Below are 25,502 nucleotides of genomic sequence, written 5' to 3' on the forward strand. Positions count from 1 at the left end.
TTGGTTGTCATTTTTATCAGTATTGTTTTTGAATTGTGATTATAGTTATCTGTGTTACGTTTATTGTTGTACGAAGACAAGACTTTTTGTTTCGTGTAGAAAATGTTGTAAAATATATAATCACATTGACTGTAATTAAAATCATAACAATGAAGCCTTTAATCGATTTTGATGAATGTTTAAGAGATTCCCCAAAATTTAGGTAAGTATCAATAGTTATTCAACAAGAGTTCCATATAGAAAGTGAAACTCTGTACGTGTTTTGTGTTTTAATATATTCAAGTGTTATTTATTCTTTTTTTAGGGAACAGCTGGAGACCGAAGAAGCTAGTATTGATGGTTTAGAGCATAAGCTTGATAAAGTCCTCAAGACATGCTCTTTCATGATAGAATCCGGTAAAACATACATGACTCATAGGAGGTAAGTTTATGTGGTATTTTATTTATGTTACAAAAAGCTACAACTGACAGGATCTGTTATTATTGTGATAACGTTATTATGTTTGAATTTTATCTTACTTTCGTTGTTTTAATAATAACAAACTGAATGATACATTACTCATTATTTTGTTTTTGAATATATAAAAATGGAATTACTCTAGGACATGTCCTTAAAAAATGCATATTTCGATTTTATGTTACATTAGTTTCCAATACATTAGTGATTATTTTGTTGTGAATTTTAGTTGCATTCATAGTATACATACACAAAGGTTTTTTTTGTATAATTTTACTCCTTATATTATTTTTCTTGTGTATATTCTCTTACATATGTCTTACTACAGTATCTTTAAGCTAGATATTCAGCTTATATCTATGCTGTTATAATAAAAAGGAAAGCTTTGTATTTTGTATGTATTCAAATAACAAAAAGTAATTCTAAAAATTCTTTCACCATTTGGAACCTATGTAACATAGGCTATAATTTTTAATATCACATGGATGAAATTACAGGCAACAGTTAGTAATAAATAACTAGGTAATTTAATTAAATTCATAATTTATATCTAAAGGGACACATGATTTATTATAAGTTTTTCCAATTTGTTTAAATGTAAAATAGGTTACTTTTTTGTAGTGCTTTTACCAATGCCCTATGGGACTTGAGCAGTAGTTTCTCTGAGGATCCACCTGTTATGGCAACACTAAACCGAATGATCCATGCTTTACAAGAAATGAACAAGTTTCACTCAATACTGCTGGACCAGGCATCAAGGACTGTACTCAAGAATCTCTCAGCATTCATTAAAATGTGAGTATTTAATCACATTACATACCCATATGTAGAGAAAAGAGACATATCATAGAAAAGAGACAGAGTATTTACCTTTCTCTACTGAAGCCTGGTTCCTGTAATAATTATGTAAAATGTTTCTCTATATTTCTCACATATGTTTATTTACATATTTTTTACAATAAAATTATACTGTCTATTATATATTATTTCATTTAAAAACTAACTTAACATATCTTACAAATATGGTATTTGCACATTGCTAATAACAAAAAATCGATTATTTTTTTTTTATGTCTGTATCACTACAAGTTGCATTCATTCCAGACTTATTAAAACCTAGTTAAACCAATAAAGCTGTACACTTGATGTTATTTCAAATATATTGTTTTGCAGAGACATAAAAGGTGTGAAAGAGAGCAAGCATCATTTTGATAAAATCTCAAATGATCTGGATATAGCTTTAATACGAAACTCACAGGTAAGTTTTACTGTCAATAAATAATAGTGTTTTGATGAGATAATCATCTGTATGACCCTACAGCGAGGCTTGGAGCCTACCTTTAGGAGTGACTAGGCCATAGTCAACCACACCGGCCCATTGTGGCTTGACTTCATATATTTGAATTTCTTCCCAGATATGTGCAGGTTTCATCACAATGTTCACCTTCATCTTTATAAGATAAGAACTTTAGCATTTAATATAGAGCCAGGAACAATATCTTTAATAATCATAATGTAAATAATGTTATTTATAAATAATTCTGTTATTATTGTTTAACAAGAAGCAACAATTACATTTAAAGTGACATCATTGGAATGTAAAGAATCTAATGCAGGTTAATCTTGATGCAGTAACTTTAACATCAAACTAATCTTACTTACTAGAATTACAAATGCGAAAGTTTAGATGGATGTATGGTTTATAAGAGTTTGAAGCCTAAAATGCTGAACGGATTTCGATGAAATTTGGCATAGATGTAGAACATATTCTGCAAAAATATATAGGCTATTTTTCTATTCTATTTATTTTACGGGGACGGAGTCGCGGGCGAAAACTAGTAGTTTTATATATGTTATCATGTTTCAGATTAATTTTTTACAATATTAACATACATAAATTAACAAAGTTAACTGATATGTAACAGAAGTAACTTACTTACATTTATGTCTTGTCTTGTAATCTATAAGACAGTTTCTTGCTATAAAAAATTTTACATATATAAAAATAAAGCACCATCGGCTCCAAATACCAATGACTCAAACAACCAGTGGTCAAAGCTCCAGAGCGAGAAACTCCTCATTAAGCGTGCGGTTTCTAAAATAACAGCCTTACTTTACTACTACTAATTTCGCCCGCGACTCCTTTCGCGTAGAATTGAAAAAAGAGAAAGTGAGTAACCTGTGTGTTCTTCGAGACTATCCTCTACATCTATGCCAAATTTTTACTATTTTAGTCTGCAAACTCTAACAAACATCCATCCATCCATCTAATCTTGCGCAATATTAGTAAGATATATATTTACTACTTATATTATTATACTTTATTGTTACCAGGTATCTCGTAACAAGTCAAGTGATGTGGAGGAGACGGTTAACCTTTTGCTCGCGACTCGCTCCTGCTTCCGGCACACCGCGCTCGACCACGTGCAGAAGATCACAATGCTGCAAGCTAGGAAGCGACATGAGATATTGGCAACGGTAAGTCTGTTAAGATAAACCTCTAAAAGCTGAATACTGAAACTCTAAGTACTAGCAGTTGAAATTAAAAATATATATCCTATGTTATTCACAGATAAATTACCTTTCTAACGGTTAAAGTATTTTTAAAATCGGCCCAGTAGTTTTTGAGTTATTCCAATACAAAACTAGAATGCAGAATATGACTTTTTGTTTTTATTTCTACTTGGATATTAAATATTATATCTTTGTCTTAGCTATTTATGGTTCTGTGTCTAAATATAAATAAGGACAATTTCAAAAAAATAATTTAGGATCTAGATAGCATGGTTTATTGTCACTTTCTGGTTAATGTCCCCCAACGTTTCGTCGCATAACATATCCATACCACGCCAAGCTTTTCCTTCTGAATTTCTCCACATAGGCCTATCCTTTATAACTTATAATAATTACATGTGACAACGCACAATTTATATTACAGCGAAATTATTTGTAATGGACACTTAACCTAGTTACGCACTAATGATGGTCGACACGTAATTCTAGACGTATATTTTTGTAGTAATATTGTATTTCATAATTTATTATTTTAACTGTTTATTACTGTTGAAAAATGTACAAAATTAGGTAGACATATCACTAGTTATGAAAAGTTAATTTCATTAATTTAAATAAAAATATTTTCAAATTGATCGATTTTAATTTGGTCTAGATTCTTCTACTAACATCCGTATAAGAAGTATGTTATTAGTTCGCGTGAGATATGCATATTTATTGTCAGTCTGAAAGTTGGAACGGATGATGAGACATAACTGGGTTGATATCAATCACGCCTAGTTATTCAATGGGGGTGTGTAAAACATATTTTTTAGTGTTGCCGGAAACGTCTATCACGAATATTTATGAGCACGTATTCGTTAAGTCGACAAAAGTTATACAGATTTCGGCAGTGCCCTCACTGGGCGAAATTTTGACATTACGAATACTTTCTCGCAAATATTCGTGATAGACCCTCTGTTAACTGGACATACAAGAGACAAGCTGACGCCTAGATTTTATATCGATCTATGTGGTGTAATACATCCATCTTCGCTATTAAACTTTAGCATTCATTATCTAAGATTGGATTGTTTGTCCTCGATTGAAGCGACCCATTCATGACTATAATACGCATTGATTTCCATAGTTTTATGCGAAGCAACAAGCGTCTATTACTCGTAAAACTCACATTAGACCGTGTGTTGAATAACAATAAGTTTTTATAATTGTTTTGTTATGACACTGGGTTACGTCACAGTGTAATACCGATGGTTACTGTCTGTTCGTGAGAATCTCTCGTGCAAGCCTTTGTTAATAGCCTTCGTATTTTTTGAAACGAATCTTTATTGTTTTTTATTTCATGTTTACTTTGTACGTGTTTATCGCTCGTACAATTTAAAGTAGTAGTAAAATTTATTTATTTTTATTGACTAGTATAGAATATAGATTGCAGTTCTATGATTTGACGTAATAAGAAATGATCTAAATAGATAATATACTTAAGAAACCTTACAAGGATAAGTATTACATCGAGTACGTCATTTTACGTATTTTTGTCTTGTAATAAGTCTGAATATCATATTATAATGCTTAGTGAAGTCCATATTTTATAGCATTGGTTATCATGCATAGTGCCATCATAATGTTCAAGCAGTTTCCTTAATAATGAATGTTGAATTGAACACTGTTAAGAATTCATCAAGTCATTAAAGTATTCTCGTAGATTCCGTGTGTGAATTTAAAAAATTGCTTCAAAAACATCGTTTTTCGTGCGCACAGCAAAGGAATAAGTTACCGGCTTCAGTGTTCCCGTCCAGTTATGACGTGGGCGCCTTCAAGAGCAGGGTGAATCGGCACTTATTGAGCTAGCGAGCAACTATTCTTCGACCGCGTCTTCACTTAGCTTAGGCGGAATCGTGGTCAAGCGCTGGTTTATTTGTGTTAAAAAAAAATAAACTGGGTCTGGGCATTAAAGTATTGATATCTAGGAGTCAAGTAGAAACATTTTATAGCTCTTAAATGTAATATTAAAGGCCTGTCCTACCACTAGCTTAAAAATGACGTCACTGTCATATAAGGAAACAAAATCAGATATTTCCACCACATAATTTACACGTTCGATTGTTATCAGACAATTTACAATTTAGTGGGACAGGCCCTAATTGTCTTGTTGCCATAGAATTTAAATCCTAGATCTAGTACGGTAGTTATTTCCAGTTATTTGATTTAAAGTATCAATAACGGTCCAGTCTCCTCTTCTTATTAGATTACAAGATCAGATAGATTGTTTATTGCAATTCAATTTTATGCCAATTATCTTAAAATCTGTAACACTTCCATTTGTATAAAGATATATAATCTATATAACGTTGTAAATTAAATACGGCATATGATACGTTATCAATAACTGAGCTTAGTCATTGGTAAGCCTTCTTGTTAGTGTTTGCCACGCCTACTCAGTTCGCAAGGTTGCTGTCTAGATGAGACAGTCGTCTTGACGCAACGGTTATGTTTATCCGTTTAGTTGCAGTGTTGAGTCATTTTTAAAGCATTTAAAACAAATATGTGTAGTCGCGTTTTTTGTTACATTTAGTGTAAGGTAATTTATTAATAATTTCACTACAAATTGTGGTTTTTGATATGTTTAATGTCCTGTAAAGGAGTGTAACTTAAATTAGTAATAAGCAGACCTGTGTTTTAGGTTGGTGCTTTATTTAATTATTTTCTACTAGCTGTTGCTCGCGACTTCGTTCCTGTGATAAAAAAAAAACAAATATAGCCTGTTTTACTCACCTATAATTTAGTTTTCTAATGGTTAAAGAATTTTTGAAATAGACTTAGTAGTTTTTAAAGTTATTTCAATACATACGAAAAAACAAATCTTTCTTCTTTATAATATTAGTATGGATTACGGGCTTATATTTCTACTTTAATAAAACTAAAGTGTTTGATCGTGTTTATCTCAAGAATAACTAAACATCTATATATTGTGCGTTATAATAAAATAAATCGCTTTAATCTAAATAGGGACAATATCAATAAAACAAAAATATTTTCTGATTATCGCAATGCCTGGTATTGTATATTTTGCAAATAATCATACTTTTAAAACAATATTTACACAACTTTAAAAGTAATTTTTGTTATCACGTCCGACAGAAAAAATATAGTCAGAAAGCAATAGATAAAACAATAACATAATGTTTTCAGTTTCTGTCGTATATGCAAGCTTGCTGCACTTATTATCATCAAGGAGCTGATTTATCCGAAGATTTGGAACCATTTCTCAAATCAACAGCGGATGAGGTATTCATTTCTTTAAATAACTCTGACTAATTTCATCAAGAGATCGATGTTTAAAACGCAAGAATTACTTTTGATTTTTTACGTAAAAAACATTTAAAGTATAAATTTACTTTTAAATTTGAACCCGTGACCTTCAATGTTTTGAAAAGAGTAGACTTTATTTGAAACTTTATTTTTGTTGAATTCCAATTGCCTTGACACTTATAAGGCCATACACTTCTGTGTTTTATTTAGAAAACAAATGACTTTAAATGCGGCCTTCGGCAGTTTACACCGACTCTTATATCAATTATATTTTCAGGTGACGACAATGCGTAGTGATACAAAAGCCTTGGATAAAGAAATGGAAAACCGACATACTATAGTCAACAGCCAGGATACAGTCCTGCCAAGTTGCAAAGACCATGCAAATGAGACTGACTGCAAAGACGGTCTATTGACTACGCCTTGTCTAAAAAACTTACCAAGGATGCAAGGTTACCTCTTTAAAAGGACTTCCAATGCATTCAAAACTTGGAACAGAAGATGGTTTTATTTGTACGACAATCGATTGGTCTATAGGTAAGTTTGTGTCGTGAAGGCCGAATTAGAAGCGGCCACGGTCTATTTGGTTATGAAATATTATCTAGGTTTTCTGTACACATTTTGATACGATCGTACGTTCACCTAGAAACCTTAGATTGGTGACGATGCTAATTGTGTTAACGTATGACCTGAATTAGCGTTTTTATTTGATTATCTTTTGATTACTGGACACAAATGTCTATACAGCACTAGCTGTTGCTCGCGACTTCGTCCGCGTGGAATTTAAAAATAGAAATATAGCTTATGTTACTCAGTCAAAGCTTTTTAACAATGAAAGAATTTTTGAATACAGCACAGTTGTTTTTTAGTTATTTCAATGCCTACAAAAATACAAATCTTTTCTCTTTTAAAAAGCGTTAATGCGTTTATGTTTTTGACGAGGAGACCTACATATGTAGAGATAGGTTTGGAAAGAGATAGATGTATTCTGTAAAGGGAGGGACAGAGATGACGATAGATTAACCTGGAGGACGAAAAATTGGTGAATAAGTGTAAGGTAATGATTGAAATTGTTTTTTTTACAGGAAAAGAACTGGTGAATTAAATGTAACAGTGATGGAAGAGGATTTACGATTGTGTACGGTGAAGCCAGTGTTGGACGGCGAGAGGAGGTTCTGTTTCGAAGTTTTATCGCCTTCCAAGTGAGTTTAATACTTGAATTGTAGTTTTAAGATTTTCAGATATAAAAAGAATTACTATAAATTCTACGTGATTGGCGTTTTTTTGTAATTAAAAATGTTTAAACAAAATTAATTGTTTTTACTTCAAAATAATTTAGATTTTCTGTTACAGCATGTGATTTTCCTACATTTATAAATTTCATTTTTGAACAGCTCATTATTTTCAAAGCTCTGAATTTAGGTACTTTATAGTGCCTTTATTGTTTTTGTAACAAACTGACAGACGTTCATATTTTATTGATTTTCACGAAACTTAAAGAGTAATTCGTACTAAAGTTAATTAACATAATACCTTTTAAAGAAGTTACCGATGGAAGAATGTTCGTTGTATCTAGTCTATATATTTCGTGGTCGGTATGTCGGTATCTCTGTATGTTAGGAGCCACATGCTGCAAGCGGACTCGGAGGAGATGGTGAGCTCGTGGATGGCGGCGCTGCAGAGCGGCATCCGCTCCGCCATACAGCAGGGCCGCGGCCGCGACCCGCCCGACACGCAGCTCGTGCTGGTGCCCGACACCGACCACCGCAACGACAGGATGAAGAAAGTCAGGTAACACCCACCTACCTACCTGACTATATAAACTACTAGTTTTCGCTCGCGACTCCGTCCGCGCGGAATTAAAAAAAAAACAAATGCAGTTAGCCTATATGTTCTTCTAGACTATCCTCTACATCTATGCCAAATTTTATTGAAATCCGTTCAGCCGTTTAGGCTACAAACTCTAACAAACATCCATCCATCTAAACTTTCGCATTTATCATATTATAGTAAGAAGTAAGATATAAAGTTAAACTTAGGAACACTTTAATAGTGACAGAGCCCGCTTTAACATCTTCGCACTGCCGGCTCGGCTCGCCCCCAGACATACCACCACCACACAGAAGACAGGCGTCAAGGGGGAGTAATTCCGCATATAACCTGACGAGAGTGGTGCCGGAGGCCCAATTTTAGTCACTTTCCCATTCTACCCTTTTCTTAAAGGGAAAGGACTGGATGGGAAAGTGAATTTCACGGTGGAAGAGACGTATTGGAAGGGGAAAACGCATCTGTAAATGCAGATATCAAGCGTTTGCTTCGCGATATTTCTTACCTTTTACAAGAAAAACAGTTTCAAATGCAAATATTTAAATTGTGTTTTATGTGTTTTTCAGGATATGGGAGCAGTTGCTGAATATTCCCGGCAACAACTACTGCTGCGACTGCGGCGGCGCCAACCCGCGCTGGGCCAGCATTAACCTCGGCATTACACTTTGCATAGGTCTGTATATATTTACAGATTCAACATATTATTAAAGGAGTTTCTTTTTTTTTCTTCATTTTATCTATGTTTTTGAAATTGGTAAAACTCAACTCTGAATTATAAAGAGGAAAGATTTGTATTTTTGTACGTATTGAAATAATTCAATAACTACTAGACAGATTTTAAATTTTTTTACCACTAGCTTACGCACGCGACGCCGTCCGCGCGGAATGGAAAAAAAAACAATCTATACAAAATTTCATCGAGATCCCTTCAGCTGTTAAGGCTACAAAGTCTGACAAACATCCATCCATCTAAACTTTCTGATTTATAATATTAGTATGATATAGTAGTAAATGATATATTTCCAGCATGTTCTGGCGTGCACCGCTCGTTGGGGGTACACGTCAGCAAAGTTCGCTCTCTCACTCTAGACGACTGGGAACCTGATATTATTAAGGTATTTTTTATTACTTTATTAGCAATCTAACTTAAGTCATATAAAATTTCTTTATTTTAAATATTACTTTAAAGTCTATTAAGAATATAAGTTTATTCAGGTTTTTATATGGTTAGATAAGTGTTTGATCCAAAAAATTATAAATATTTACAGGTGATGGCGGAGCTGGGTAATAAAATAGTGAATTTAATCTACGAGGCGAATACTGAAGGCACCGACCTCACCAGACCTACGCCTAACTGTGAAACGTAAGAGAAAATATTACTTTTTATCTATACTATTATAATAAAGCGTAAACACACACTTCCGTGTTGCCTAAGATGTCAGCAATTACAGCATATTTTTGAATAATCGTCTTTTTATAAAAAGTCCTTACACTTACGTCACGCTTATGAAATTAAAAAAACAAAAGTGATTAACCAATGTGTTCTATCAGATTAATCTCTACAGCTATGCCTTTCTTCGCGATTTGTTCAGTAGTTTAGGCTACAAACAACAATTCATTTATCTAGAAATTCACATTTATAATTAGTAAGATTAGTAAGTCATTTGAGTATGGCCTCACCCCTAAGTAAGGGAAGGTTTCGCCCCCTCTCTTTTTTTATAACATAATATATTCGCCAAAATGGCGAAGCGACCGCTGCCCATAGACATCCCGTAATTGCACATGCGTTGCCCTATCTTATCCGACGGAGGAGGAGACGCACATAAAGAGGATATTTCCCCTTCCTATGCATCTCCTCCACCGTCAAATCGACCTCCTCTTCCCTTCCTCTGCTTATAAGAAAAGGGTGGTAAAAAGAAAGGGACTAAAATTAGGCCTCCGGCACCACACTCATCAGACGAAATACGGAATTGCTTCCATTTCACGTCTGTCTTCTGTGTGGTCGTGGTATTACACCGGGCGTACCGGCCCTGCAGTGCTAAGATGTTAAAGCGGGCACTACCACTGTTACACAGTGGGGACGTAGAGCTGGTGATGATGAGTAAGATAATACCGGTGTACCAGGTCAGTTCGCGAGGCGTGGATCCGCGCTAAGTATGTGTCGCTGTCGTTCGTGCGCGACGTGGCCGCCCCCGCTGCCCCCGCCCCCGCCGCCCGTCGCTGGTCCGTGCGTCGTGCTAGGCGCAGGTACTGTACTATATTTGCTCCTTCAGAATATCTTACAACCTCCAGAATAATCTTCGGTGTACTGTACTGCACTTTTCAGTACACCGTGCCTGTACGGTACACCGCACCTGTACGGTACACCGTACCTGTGCTGTACACCGTACTAGTGCGGTACACCGTACCTGTGCGGTACAACGTACTTGTACGTTGCACTGTACCTGTACGGCACTCCGTACCTTACTATACTCCTCGTACTGTACACCACGTATTGTAAACCGCGTACTGTACCAAGTGTATTGTTCCCTGCGTACTATACCCTAGGTACACTAGAGGTACGAGAAATCAATCAATTGTTATTTCGTTACATATTTAGTAGAATTTCATTTAAATCTTACTATGATTAGGTCGAAAATTTGTCATAGTAATACAAATACGTGATAAATTATAGGTCCTACGGCCGAATCTTAAAATGTGTAACACCGTTAAACTACAGATTCTATTAACAATTTAACATCTGTAAAATAGTAAGCAGAGCTTACAAACCAATTATTCAAGGTTTGTTTGAGAATTCGGCTTTCGCATTATATGATATTAGACCCTATTTCTATTAGAATAATGTTTATTTCCTTCTGTAAAATATTTATGTAATCAGCAGAGTGCGCGCGCAGCCGCAGGTTCCTGAAACTATTGCGGATGAGAAAAGTGACGTCAACAGCAACACCAGTGGTGAGATTTATTATAAATAAAAAAAAAATCTGCCGCACTTAAATATACTTGAATGTTCGCTTGTAAGCTATGGCAATTCATAATGTTACTAAGATTTGACTATAGGAGATCGCTTGACGAAGCCCTTAGCTAAGGGGTTTTTTATATATACAAGCTCTTGCCTACATTCCCACTTGAAGATATGGTTAAAGTACTAAAGCTTAATAAGTACCGATTCATACCTATGTGTTTGTTTCTGTGCAGCATCAGAGAGTGGCAGCAAGAGCGAGGGCAGCCCGGTGCTGCTGATCGGCAGCGAGCTGGCGGAGGGCGACAGGGACCTCCACCTCAGCCTGCCCTCCGACCACGACTCCACGGAGGGCGAGGACACAGATGAACTTGGTAACACTCGTTTATATAATAATGTAATAAAGCAAATACACTTCTTTAATATTAACCCATACTGTTATAAAGAGGAAGATTTGTATTTTTGTATGTATTGCAATAACTCAAAAACTACTGCGCTGATTTTTTGGATTCTTTCGCTGTTAGAAAGTTAATTTATCTGTGAGTGACAAGGACTATATTTTTTTTTAATTTCACGCGAGCGAAGTCGCGAGCAACAGCTAGTAATCAATAATTGTATGGATTGTAAGGACTCACTGACGCCAGTTAGTGATCACAATATGCTATGCACAATATGATTGTATGAACTCACTGGTGCCATTTGGTGTTACATTATACCATTTCATGAGCGGTAAAGTGTAATTGTACTAGCCAAGTGTATATCATACGTTAGGAACGGCTGTGGTATGGAACGTTGTGAGTAGTGTGCGGTGTGTTGCTGTGCAGAGACGGAGGAGGTGTCGAGGCTGTCCGCGGGGGCAGTGCTGTGCCGCGCGGCGCACGCGCACAATGTGTGCGTGATGCGCGCCGCGCTCGCCGCCGGCGCCTCGCCCGCCGCCGCCGCCGCGCGCCGCCGACAGCCGCTGCACGCCGCCGTGCTCAGTGTCAGTAACAATGCGTGCACTGCATTGTACTACACTACACTACACTACACTACACTACGCTTTACATCGCCACGTCATTATATTACACTACGCTTAACTATGCCATACTACGTTACGCTAAAATATACTACGCTACACTACACTACACCACTTCACTATACTACGCTGCACTGCATTACAATATACGAAGCTACACTAAACTATACTACGCTATGCTACACTGCACTACACCGGCACGTCAGTTCACTAGACTACACTGAACTGAACTGTACTACACTGCATTTTACTACACTATACTAAACTACACTGCACTATCGTTACAATACGCTACACTACACCGTGTCACTATACCACTACTACTATACCACTACTACTATACTGGTATTCATTTTGTATCTTTTTATCCACTTATCGCTCAAGTTATTGTCTAAAAATATTTTCAAGTCAATTCCTACCTTTAATACATTTTGTCTTCCACCATTTTGTAACAGCGGCCATCTTGTATTTGCACTGACGTCGAATATAAAAATGGAATTGTCTTTAGAATTTAAAGTGTGTACCAAATTTCAGAAAAATCTGGCAACTGCAAATGGGTCTAATTCTATTAAACAGTAGGAATTGAAAAAAAAATATTTTGTATGTATAACATTTGCAATGGAACAATCTCAAGGTAAAATTTGAAACCGGCTAAATGTCAATTTCATATTGTACACTGAACGGCTATTGTCATGTTATTCATGATATTATACTAATATAGGTTATATTATCATTTCCAGGGTTCAGTGATGGCGTGCTCCTTTTTACTGCTGAACGGCAGTAAGCTGAACGCGCAAGATGAGGACGGCAACACGCCGCTGCACCTCGCCACACAGGCCGGGCATACTGGACAGGTAAAAATTACCCTATACTTACGGTAAATTTCGCTACCTTAAAAAAAATATGTCTATAACATTCCCGCGTACATCAGCTACATTTCAGTCAAAGTCCCGTTAAATTTGGTCCACCCGTTTCGGAGATTACCCGTAACAAACAGATACAAAAAATTTCAACTCGATTTTCGTAGCAACGCAAATACTACACCTGGTATTTGGTACAATACACTGCGGGTACGTTTCCTATAAGATTGGAACAGGAAGTGGATTGAAATTAGAATTTATTAGAAAGTGATTATAGAATGATTTTGAATAAATTTAAAAGACATTAAAAAACAGAAACTGGAGTAATATTAGATCTCCGATGTTCATAGTCAGATTGTGGAATAGCTTCAACTAGATTTATGTTTGTCTGTGTAAGTAACCAGTTTTATAATGTTTTAAGGTGTGCTTGTTGCTGCGATACCGCGCCGACCAGTCCATAACGAACAAGGAGGGCCGCACGCCGCTCGACATCGCTGTCGAACACGCCAATGCTGATATTGTCACATTGTGAGTCTATCGACAATCTAATTTACATATATTAAGCCAAACTTGTTGAAAAAAAAAATAAATTGCTAAAATTTTACTAATATTGTAAATGTGAAAGTTTAGATGAATGTATGTTATAGTTTGTTGCCTAAACTGCTGAAAGGATATAAATAAAATTTGGCATAGACATAAAGCATAGTCTGGAAGAACACAGGCTACTTACTTTTTTAACTCTCGGACAGAGTCGCGGGCGAAAGCTCAAACGTATAAAAATAAATTTGATTTGACACGTCGGAAACTATAGTGCCCCTATTCCAGATGTGCCAACTCAAATGTGTAACCAGTATTTGATTTGGCACATCCAATAGAAACTTACTCTGTTCTATTTTCCGATGTGCCAACTCAAGCTTTTAACCCGTATTTCACTTGGCACGTCAGAAAGAGACGTACACTTGTGTCCGGCGTGTTAACTATATTATTAACTAGATTTTTTTTTAACTATTTTCAGGTTACGCCTAACAAAGTTAAATGAAGAAATGCGTGAGAACGAGATGTCTTCAAATGATGATACTTACAACGAGGTGTTCCGCGACTACACGCAGCTCGCGCACTCGCACCCCGAGCGCCTCGTGCGCAGGCACAACAACAACGACGGTAATCACCTCCCACCTTCCACCTTTACCTCCACCCACCACCTATCTAGTTGAAATTATAAAAGTTTTCAAATATAGTACAAATAGCGTAGAACGTAGGTGTGCGGCGTGCGGGGTAGAAACGTACAATACCGGTTTATTCCCAACTGTCACCCCGCTGTGACCCCACGTGGGAAAAAAACAGTTCCATCGGTACCACCTTTTGCGACGAGGGGACTGTTGGAACTTATTTTTTACAATTTCATATGTAACCTTATTAGTGATAGTGGAACTAAAAGGTGGGACGGATGAAACTGTTTGGAGATAAAGCGGGGTGACGGTTGGAAATTATCCACAACACCTCGAGCCGCCGAGATATTTGAATAGTCTTTACTTTTTACTAATATCAAATGTTAAATTATAATGTCGTGATTTATCCGATTTATTTTCATATCTATACTTACGTTATAAAGATTTTTATTTTTTATGTATTGAAATAACTCTAAAACTACTGCGTCGATTCCAAAAATTCTTTCGCCATTAAAAAGCTACGTTATCAGTGAGAAACATAGGCTATTTTTTATTATTTACGCCGACGAAGTCGCTAGCAGTTATTGTTGAAATAAATGATGGTTTCACTATATTTAAGACTATTTGAAGTAATGTTCGAGTCAATGAGTTTTTTCTCTTTAGTTTTTCCTAAATATAGTTCTTTTTGGTCGATTTTACTAAAAGATGTTTTGTTTTTTTTTTTAATATTTTTTTAACTAGAATGATGTATATTTTTCAGGTGAACAGAGCAGCGAATGATGACCGGATTATCTCCGTCGCTGGAGATATTTGTGGTGCGAATGAAATTTATCCAGTCGTGTATAAAAACTTCGCATATTTACTGTCTACCTTTTTTAAAGATAAGTGCCGTATTCTCGTTATATTGTATTGATATATTGCTTTTAAGTATGTAAAAAGTAAAAATGTGATTCCCGTGAAAATAATAAAAAAAATGAATTAACGGTTTACATAATAATGAAAACTGATCAGTGTTATTAATATATCAAGTTTAGAAATGGATATATTGAATAATCGTTCATAATCAATTAATTCTAAAAGGGATTGACAGAAATTATGTTTAAATTTTGTAATTTAAGTCCGCTACCTACAATCAATTTTACTTGACAGTTTTAACTGAACAAATCGACTTCGGCACTTACTGTAATATTTAACTGTGAAAATTTTGACTACACAGTTGTAACTGTCGAACTGTACAGTTGAAAAATATGTAACTCACAGTCAACACTTTGAATGCTACTATAATTTTGATATGAAAATATACTCTTCATATAGTAGCATTGAAAGTGTTAACTTCCAGTTGTATATATCCCGGTTTTGTTTCGGAATTCCTATCTATTAAGAATACAATATTTTTCTATTAAAAATCATAATTTAACATGAATCTTCTGAAAGCAATAGATTTAAATACTGTATGAGGAATTGATAAATGTTGTTCAAAGTTACTCTTAGAATAATTTTCAATAGTTTTGTTTCATATTAATTTCTCTAACACTTTAATTCTCCTAAAATATGGAAGTAACAAAAACAAGAAGGCTAAAAATGTGCCATTCGTATAGAAATTATCAACATGACACAAGATCTGTATCTTTTTTAATCAATTTTATATGAAATTTTTAAAAATTATTTTATCGCGATCTCTAAAACTTTGGAGGCTTTGTGTATTATGCCAAATTTACGTCTATTCCAATATCAATTTTATACGTCTCTTGAAAATTTATAATTTTTATCAATATGATATTTAAATATTTAAGGCCATATAAATATAATCATATTTGCTTGTATATGCTTTTGTAGTATACCAAAGATTTTAATATTGGTGTAGATTACGCTGAACTTTGACGGGTTACTTAAGAAAATTAAAATAACTGGTAAAGATTATCCACGAGGGTAGTGAAGGTTCCTTTCCCTTTCCACTTTATACTAATAAGGAAAGGATTGGAAATGGAAAATGGATTTGACGGTGGAAACTAGGAAGGGGAAATATCCTTTTTATGATCGTCTCCCATAGACATCTAGATTGGAGTAAATTTAATTTCAAAACAATACTGTTACATTCAATTGCAGTACTGGATTGTGTATATATTGTGTCCTCGTGTGAAACTAACATAATGAGTTCCGATTGCCGTCAATCTGTTAACCCTTAATTCAATAGTGTCGCGTGTGACGAACTAATAATAAAAAAAAATCTACTGAAGTGTAGAGAAAAGTACTAATTTTGATTTTAAAACTAAACGAATTAAGGGTTAGTTCTGCACAATCAAATGTACATATATTAATGTTAACTGACATTTATTGTCAGATATATGATATAAAAGTAAGAAACATGAATTATGTTAAAAATTAGTTTATGAGATAGTGATATATGTATTGAAACATCGACGTTTGCTTTAAAAAACGTTAATTGTTTATAAAACTTCCTAATTATGTTATCTTAAACCGTGATATAATGACAAGCTTGTTATGTCCTACTAGCTGTTAGCGACTTCGACCGCGTGAAATTGAAAAAAATAATAAAAAACACAACTTATGATACTCAGACAAGTTACCTTTCTAACGGTCCGGTAGTTTTTGAGTTATTTCAATACATACAAAAATACATCTTTTCTCTTTATATTGCAACAGAATATTTTATATTGTGATATTTCTATCGACCTTAATTAAATTTCACTAACAATTTTCTCGTCGTTAAAATATGTTAAACACAAAAAAAAAATAATATGCTATGGGTTTTTAAAATACTAAAATATTCTTATTTGTAAGAATTATTTGGGCTAAATTTGATGTTCAATTTAGTTGACAGAAATAAGATTAAAAAAATCCATTTTACCTTCTTTAAAAATCGTTAGTTATCTTTAAAAGGTTTTTAATGTGACTGAAATAACTTACTACTAAGTGTTTTATTATATAAAATAGTGTAATAGTAGATTATCTTATTAATCTAGTTAATTTACTTATTCCTATGAGGATGTTAAACATTCCTACGTTAATGTTCTAAAAGTTAAGTTCACACTAAACTGAAAATAAAAAAAATGTTGTCAAAAAAATAACACTAAAATTTGAATATGATGATTTTTGTTTACGTTTTGTGGCAGTAAAATACTAGCAACTTGATTCTTTTTTTTATATTTTTCTTTTTTAAAAATTTCGTTGTAAATTTGTAAATACAAACACAACAATAGAATCCTTATGTGTTAAAATTAAAAACGCAATTAATAGGTCATTTACCATGTCATTGATTATAAAAAATAACCTAATTTGTTAAACTTTATTGACTATTTTTAATTAATTTTAAGTTCATTTTTTTTATTTAGTTGAATATATAAAACCCTATTAATTGAGTCACGTTTTATCAAAGTACAGTCGGGGAATCTGTCGGTGTTCCCTCAGAATAATAACCGATAGGACGCAGCATTTAAATGTGTTGGTACGAAATAAGGGCTGTGGTACACGACTAATTTCTTTTCATATTATCGTATAATTTACAAAATTCACTGCTACATAATTGGATATTTGTAAAAGACGGAGTATATTTTGTTGCAAGGAATGAGACAACTTTTCTATAAGTAAAACACCACGAACATCCATGACTGTACAATATGAAAGGAATCAAATTCCATACTTGGTCAATCTACTTATACCATATGAGCGTAAACTTCTTTTGTTTAAAAATTAGGATTAAAAAAAAATAGATGACCATATACTTTTCAAGTCAGTTTGGTGTGAACAAAACTTTTCTATTCATTCCAAAATGCTTCGCATTTAATTTGATATTGCGTTACTAAAAATGTTTAAAGAATCTCATTTTAAATTAGCGAGTAATATATATTTTTTTAACGTTTTATTTCTATGTGTTTAGATTTATGATCGATTTTGTCTCACTTGCCATTTGAACGATATATTACCATATATGCCTTTAACTTCAACGAATTTTTTTTTACTAAATTGAAAAAAAAAATCAGTTCAAATCATGATGAATTTACCATTAATGTATTGTTATTGTTGTGTATTAATCGATACATTGTGTTAAGAAATCAGTACTGTGGAGTAATTGTTGCAACACTGATTTATCGGCATAAACGTCACGTCCCTGACAGCTGTCAATGTCATTTGACGTATTGGATATAGCGCGCGATTCTGGCGAGAAGTGTGGCTCTAAGTTTTTAAGTTATCACGATACTATCAAATATATAAATTGATAAAAAATTGTTGTCTATGGTATAACATACGCTTATTAAAGGCTCGTATTCTTTAGTATCGATTAGCTGTTACAATTGTTAGCGTATACACGTGTGTTAGTATTTAAATATAATTAACAACAAATATTATAAAACATTCTAAAGCTCTATATTCCGAATTAATAGAAACCGCTTAGATTGGTTAAAACTACATATCTGTTATGATACCAACCGTAAATAAAACTGAACGCCATCCCGGTTATATACATTTTGTAATTAAATTCATTTATAAATAATATTAGATTTTATAATTGTAAATTGAATAAATACTACTTATCCAAAACATAATTACAATTTCACTCTATGCTTAAATAAGTTCAAAGAGTTACTAACGGTCGAATACCGAAACGAAATTTTAATATGCAACAGCGTCCTGAATGACACCATGCCTAAAATTTAAATTCCACATAAGTGGCGTTTACGAAGTGAAGTATTGTAAGATTCGTTTTAGTATTCCGCCGTAAGTTTTATAATATTTGTTCTGTTAATTCACCACAAGCCTGTGTCAATTGGTGCTTTTATAATCAAATACCAGTTTTATTCCCATACCTAATCTTCCATTATTGTTACCTTTGTACCAATAGCTTATACGAATTTATTAAAATATTTTATTTTACTTAAAAATCTTCATATAAGATTTGTGGTGTTGCCAGTTAGGACTGATATTTCGACCTAGCCTACAGACTGAGGGCCTAGCTCGAAAATTCCTGTGAAATTATTCGTAACGTCATCTACAAGGTTTGTCTGTACTTTATATCCGATAAATACGTATAAATCTAATTTAAATTTTGACGATGACATTATGGATGCGTTCTCGCAAATTTTTGTGCTACCCCAGACTGCTTTTAAAGCAAAACTAAACGATAATACTATGTGTGCACAATAAAATGATAACTGAAGACGTCACAAGGAACTAAGTAAGAGTTTACAGGGCATAAGAAAGTGTATATTTGATGTTCATTCAAGGAATAAGTTCCTCGAAATCTATGGTTTTATATTATTATTTGAGAAAAGAATATTATCCGGAAATAATTTGGAATTTAGAATTTTTAGCAAAACTAAAATGCAGTTTGTTAATGATGAAAATTCTTCGGATTCAAAGAAGATAAGAATTTATTAGCAAGTTAGTTGAACTTGGGTTTCATGTTATTGTGTTCGAATAGTATCCATACATATCTTACTTTGTATGATAAAACAAAGCTGTAAAAACAATTTGTTGTATGAGAATCGTGTCGCAAGATGTTTTATAAATACTCTGTTACGCTGTTAATGTATTAATCGATGTAATTAGTTTTATTTGAATATAATGTTTGAATTATTGTCGTATTTCTTGTTTTATTTTAATGTCCTTAATCGAATACGTGTCTTATATAAAAAAACACAGACGAATTGAGTACCTCTTTCTTTTGGGAAGTCGTTAAAGAGATTCGCAAATTGTTTCACAATAATTTGCTTTATGAAGACTACTTTAAGTAATTTGAAATACCTCCCGATGTTGCATTACTTCTGCAAATTGTGACCTTTCAACATTAGTTACCAATATCGTGGACCGGATGGATCTTCCGTACACCCCTTCTATAGGCCCTCGACCACTTTGGAAATTACTGGTCCTATTCGTATTATCCCGAAAGCTTATTTTCTTTCCAACATTATCTTTTTGCACGTTTTTTATTTAACTTAACAGGGGGCTTTGTCGCGATTTAGCATGCTTGTAAACAGTTAAGATAATATTTGATGCGGTCCAAGGTTCGCGTGGCTAAGACGCGCTGCTCTTTTAGGACACTTTTTATAATATCTAAAAACAATGTTTAGTTGTCCTTCGAGTCGGATTTTTAAGCCATTTCGAGACCTTATAAAACGTAAACACATTGCATTTTTTCATCTCATTTGAGTTGTTTTTGTTCGATGCAGGAATTCGAAAGTTGATTACATATTTTTCACAAACAACAATTATTGCTGAAGTAAACAAGATTGTTCGATCGCCATTTTGTCATGAAATGCCATGGTGTCATTAAATACCATTGAACTGGTAATTAGCTTTGAGTAAAACATGTTTGCGATGAATGAGAAGTTGTTTTCCGTATTTATAATTAATTTTATCAACAACATACATCATAAAGAATGTTATAGTAATCCTTGTCAAACCAAACATACCAATATTATACATTTTTATATAAAGTACTAGCTGTTCCCGTGCGGCTTTATCCGCATGAAATTATGAAAATTGTTTTATTGATTACATTTATCAAATTCAATTGTAAATATCAAAATGACAGACATGACATGATGACAAACAATGGCAATTTTGCTTCCTTGATGTTGGCAGCAACTTAATGTTTAAAGACTTTTATTCCCAAAAAGACATGTATAGTCACTTAACTTATGGTCTCTTTCCCAAATTAGGGGTTTTATCCAAAATATTTACCCCCTAAGTTTAATGGCGTGAAAATATATAGCCTAAAGCGTGACTAATTATTCAAAATAATGCTGTAATTGCTGACATCTTAGGCAACAAAGAAGTGTGTGATTACGCTTTATAGTTTTGTTAATTTCTAATATTTCCTTTAACGACATCAACTAAGCTCTAGGCTTGCTAGGATATGGTTCACGAAAATACTCGAATTGCGGGATCGAACCCTCGACGGCAAGATCGGTAGTCCGTACCTCAAACCATTAGGCTATTGGCGCTTAATAAAAGCACGTTTGAGATTTTCTTGTTTTTTTTGCAAGCAAAGTTTTGAGGTATAATGGTTTGCTCCGAGAGTTGGCCATTAGTGTTAAAGTTAATTATCCGGGTGAGTCATAAAGCCCGGTTTCCAAATATAATGCCTCTCAAACTGTGGAATGTGTAATTGGTAATAATTTGCGAAATGTTTTACAACTTCGAATTTTAAAGAGAAAGGTTGAGCAAAGGGTGAAAAGATGATCTTTTATTTTGTGCGTCCTTCTAACAACCTCAGTAATAACTTTTGGAATGTGACCCCTTGAAGGAGAATTACTAAAATGAATTAAAAATATACCGTCCGTGTGGCTGCGTTCACATTTTATATAAATTTGTGAACGCATTACGATAATGTAACTATGACCACGCAATTTTTAATATCAATCTCTAGTCAGCTTTTAATTTATGGTTTTGTTTACGTCTCACATTAATCGCAGAATTAAACTGAGGGTAATATATTTAATATAATTCAAATTAAAAATATAGTCAAATATTCTGGAATCACACAACGGTATTTATAGTAGTATTATAAAGAAGAAAGATTTGTATTTTTGAATGTATATAAAAAAAAACTCAAAAACTACTGGGTTAATTTCCAAAATTCTTTCACCATTAAAAAGCTACATTATCACTGAGGAACATAGTCTATATCTTTTTCCATTCCACGTAGACAAAGTCGCCGGCAACTGCTAGTCTATACTATTATAATAAAGCGTAAACGCACACTTCTTTGTTGCCTAAGATGGCAGCAATTACAGCATATTTTTGAATAATTCTTTTTTTAATAAAAAGCCCTACACTTATGGCACGCTTTAGGTTATATATTTTCACGCCATTAAACTTAGGGGGTAAATATTTTGGATAACAACCCTACGTGTTAAAGAAACCTTGAGCTGCTGCCGACATGGTAATTGGTATTTTGACTTTTGCAATTGACAATTTCACAAATGTAAACAATAAAATCAATTTTTCATACTATCACGCGGATGAAATCGCATGGGAACTTTGATAAAATGCGAAGAAAAATAAACTATTTTTCTGATGGTATATGAGACTATCTCATTTAGTACAGATGTTTCAGCAGTAGAGATGCATAGTTGTGTATATATTAGTGTTAGTTATAGTTATGTTTAGTATGCCGTAGTAAGAGGTTGACACAGTACGGAGTATCTGCGCTTGGTGCGTGTGTGCGTCTGTGCGGTTGCGGTCGCCAGCGCCCGGCTGTCTCGCTGTCTGATCGTTTTACTGACACGTGAGACCAATACGAGCAAGGACTCGCTAGTTGACCCTTTTACGTCAAAATTGTGGACGCTTATAAAAATTAAAGAGATTAAGAACGTTGCTGTTTCGACGCAACTAAAATGCTACATTCCTGTGGCGTCTTTTTACGGGAAACTGGCTTAAACAAATGCAATTTGGGCTACTACTGTGCTCTTGGTATCGTGATTTTGCTAAAACAATCGTGTTTCAATCGCTAAGCAACTGTTATTCGACATGATTGCGACCCAATAATTTGGCAAAATCGTTGTGACTGGTTCTATCTTCGTTGTTTAAGTTCATCTGAATAAAATATAAAAATTTTCCTGGTTAGCCATCACAACCATAGAAATACCACGCATTAACACATTAATATTGACAAATAAGTATTCGGGTTTTCACAAGCTGTGCTCCTAAGCTTCTGTCAGACTTACATTTCTTATTTTAATCTAGAGTACCAATCTAACTTTCTAAATTCAGAAAATAAATAATATTAAATGCAATTATTTCAAATTGATTGAGATGTGAAAATCTAAATGTAAAATCGCGGGCGTTGAACTGCAGTTTGGTAGTCGATTCTCGAGCCAAGTGTTTGTGGGTCAGGCGACGCGGTGCGGTGCCAGATGCAGCCAGCTCGGCGCGTCAGGCACGAGGTACCAGGTGCCAGGTGCCTGGTGCCAGGTGCCAAGTGCCCGCTGGTGCATATAAACAAACGCGGCCGGATGTTTAGTCTGCAGACCGGCAACCTCTGACGTTTTTTAAACATAACATTAATGATTCTTGACAAAATTAATAGTTGTTCTTACGTGGCTTTAATTGACTTTTTCCCTTTGAAATTGTTCAGTTTCCTTTTATTTATTAAAGGATCGTTGTTTATGAAATGATTAAATAAACGTTAAGGTGTAACAAAGAAATGTAAAATATGAGTTGTTTCTACATAAAAACTTACACAAGTGTGCGGTAAATTTTTATGAACAGTCAAACTCCAACCAAAACATTTTTAAACAAATAAAATCAACATGTTACGATTATAATTACCCATTTCATGGTATTTTCCTGAAGTTAGCGTAAACATGATGGAAAAATTATCTGATTTACATTTCCCATTAGGAAAGATGCCAAAAACTTTTTTAAGTCTGCGAATGAGTTAGCTCGTGGTGCTGCGCAGTTCGTATCTTGATATGTTTTCGTTTTACGAATGTCGAAATCGCGAGCCAATTTACCTGTAAGTAAGAGCAATTGAAACTTTATTCGTCCACGACTTCCTTATAAACGCATGATTAAAAGTTTCAAATTGAGACTTGTCTCGTTCGCCTCGGATGGCACAAGGGGCGGAGGATATTTGTAGCCACTGCTCTGCCGCGCCCCAATACAATTGTGTCAAAGCCACCTATAATAAATAGTATAAAATCATACGACATCGGATGTCTCGGATCCAGACAGAACTTTCGTGTGATTTTATGCATTTAAATGCACCTCACTACATCACAATAAGTTCCCTTTAACTAAAAACATAATGTAAGCAGTCAACGACCATGAATGTATAAGTTAAGCATTTTCAATGCTTAAAGCAGAGTCAGCAACAATGTACACAGAAGCACCGTGTCTTTATAATAACGATTTTTGCCAGAAAGAGATGCAATTTTTCTTTCTTTAAAAAATCACAGTATGGAGCGGGCAAATAACTCTAGCTTTCTTGTACTACAGTTAAAGTATGTTTTAAAAGCTGTCATTGTTGTATAAATTCTATATAAGTTATCTTCGACGATGTATCCATAATAAACAAACGTAAAATATAAGATTTTTCCTGATAAAAACTTGCATAATTTACCGCGGATTTTTATCAACAATTATACTCTAACTTAATGTACATTACCATTTTAATTGTTTATTTTAAAGTATTTTCTTGAATTTTGCGTAAATATAATGGAAATATCACGAAATGATAACTTTATGAAGTGATAAACTACAATCTTACACGTGATGATGAAAGGGTAAAATAATTGTACTACATTTGCTTAATATTAATTTTCAATAACGTCAACTAGTTATACATAACATTAGTTATCTCCCTTCTTAGAATTAACTTGTCTAAAATATAGATAAGACAATTATAACGTTTACAAAATTATTACTACTAGTGGTCGCCCATTCTATGTTTCTAGTTGTTACTCTACGTATACGAAGATTATCAATAAGAAAAATAATTGTTTTGCATCTGAATCCTGATTCATCAGTAGAACAATCGGCCCTACGCGAAACATCCTAAATGTTCGGTGATGCCTTTTAAAATATCCCTTATTGTTAATAAGTTTCGTTCAAATGTGTCAACAGTGGGAACCAACCCTTATTGTCAAACGAAATAAACTGAATGATAGTACAATTACCATAGATAATTACGTTCTCATGCCATTTGCATGTGTAATGTAATGCCAGTATTCACTAGTGTGCATGCGCTACATTTGCCGTTAATAAAACCACATGACGTCATGTTTATTAGTTACTTAGCGTCGTACGACAATTGAGAACCGTTTTACGAGTACCCGCATTCGACTCGAATGCGTCGTAAAAGTTCGCGCGCTAACGAACTACTATGGATGACTAATTTAGTTTCTGATGTTTGTAAATGTTTAGATCTCCGTGATTTATTTTAGAACGACTAAAATAGTAATTCATTTGTCACTTGTAGGTATTAGATTGTAGTTTCAGTCACAGGAAAGCGTAGATATGCCACTAATAAAATGTAAACAATGCAATGTACAACAAATTAACTCTATTTGTTGCTAGCATGTTTTCTATTCTCTACTTGAATTCCTTGACAAACAAAATCTGTCAAACCCATCTTTCGGAACCAAATGTAGGCATATAAGTTCATAAGACTTGCGCCAGCGCAGAAGCTTCGATCTGAGTCACACCAAAACCGTAGACGGGCGTTCAGACAGGGAGATAAATCTGCAGCTTTAGCGTCTTGGCGATCCCGAAGCGCGCCCCACGACAACATATTTATTGCACCAACTCCGGTTTGTTTGGGTGCGATCAGCGACTGACGCAGACATCAAAACGATATCTGGCACAAATCCAGGCCCTTTAGAACCCCCGGCGGGTGGACACATTCGAAATAAACCTTGTT

At 34.2% G+C, this 25,502-nt stretch overlaps 1 protein-coding gene across 2 annotated transcripts; it reads left to right on the top strand.

Moving 5' to 3' along the window:
* The first annotated feature begins 55 nt into the window (after nucleotides 1-55).
* LOC106107658 (arf-GAP with coiled-coil, ANK repeat and PH domain-containing protein 2) lies at nucleotides 56-16,715 on the top strand. Of its 2 annotated transcripts, none has more exons than XM_013288620.1 (20): nucleotides 56-202; nucleotides 305-421; nucleotides 1,079-1,252; nucleotides 1,631-1,715; nucleotides 2,792-2,935; nucleotides 6,164-6,259; nucleotides 6,561-6,820; nucleotides 7,369-7,485; nucleotides 7,904-8,074; nucleotides 8,677-8,783; nucleotides 9,137-9,225; nucleotides 9,379-9,473; nucleotides 10,235-10,357; nucleotides 10,989-11,062; nucleotides 11,306-11,443; nucleotides 11,894-12,051; nucleotides 12,828-12,941; nucleotides 13,369-13,475; nucleotides 13,963-14,108; nucleotides 14,877-16,715. In XM_013288620.1, exons 1-20 carry the CDS (start codon nucleotides 150-152, stop codon nucleotides 14,894-14,896), a joined length of 2,388 nt encoding a protein of 795 aa, XP_013144074.1. In that variant the 5' UTR covers nucleotides 56-149; the 3' UTR covers nucleotides 14,897-16,715. The 2 variants fall into 2 exon arrangements, with proteins under 2 accessions (XP_013144074.1, XP_013144075.1); XM_013288621.1 differs by having other exon boundaries at nucleotides 10,992-11,062.
* Nucleotides 16,716-25,502: the final 8,787 nt, after the last annotated feature.

Source organism: Papilio polytes, unplaced genomic scaffold (genome assembly GCF_000836215.1).
Source record: "Papilio polytes unplaced genomic scaffold, Ppol_1.0 DF821956.1, whole genome shotgun sequence".
NCBI lineage: Eukaryota > Metazoa > Arthropoda > Insecta > Lepidoptera > Papilionidae > Papilio > Papilio polytes.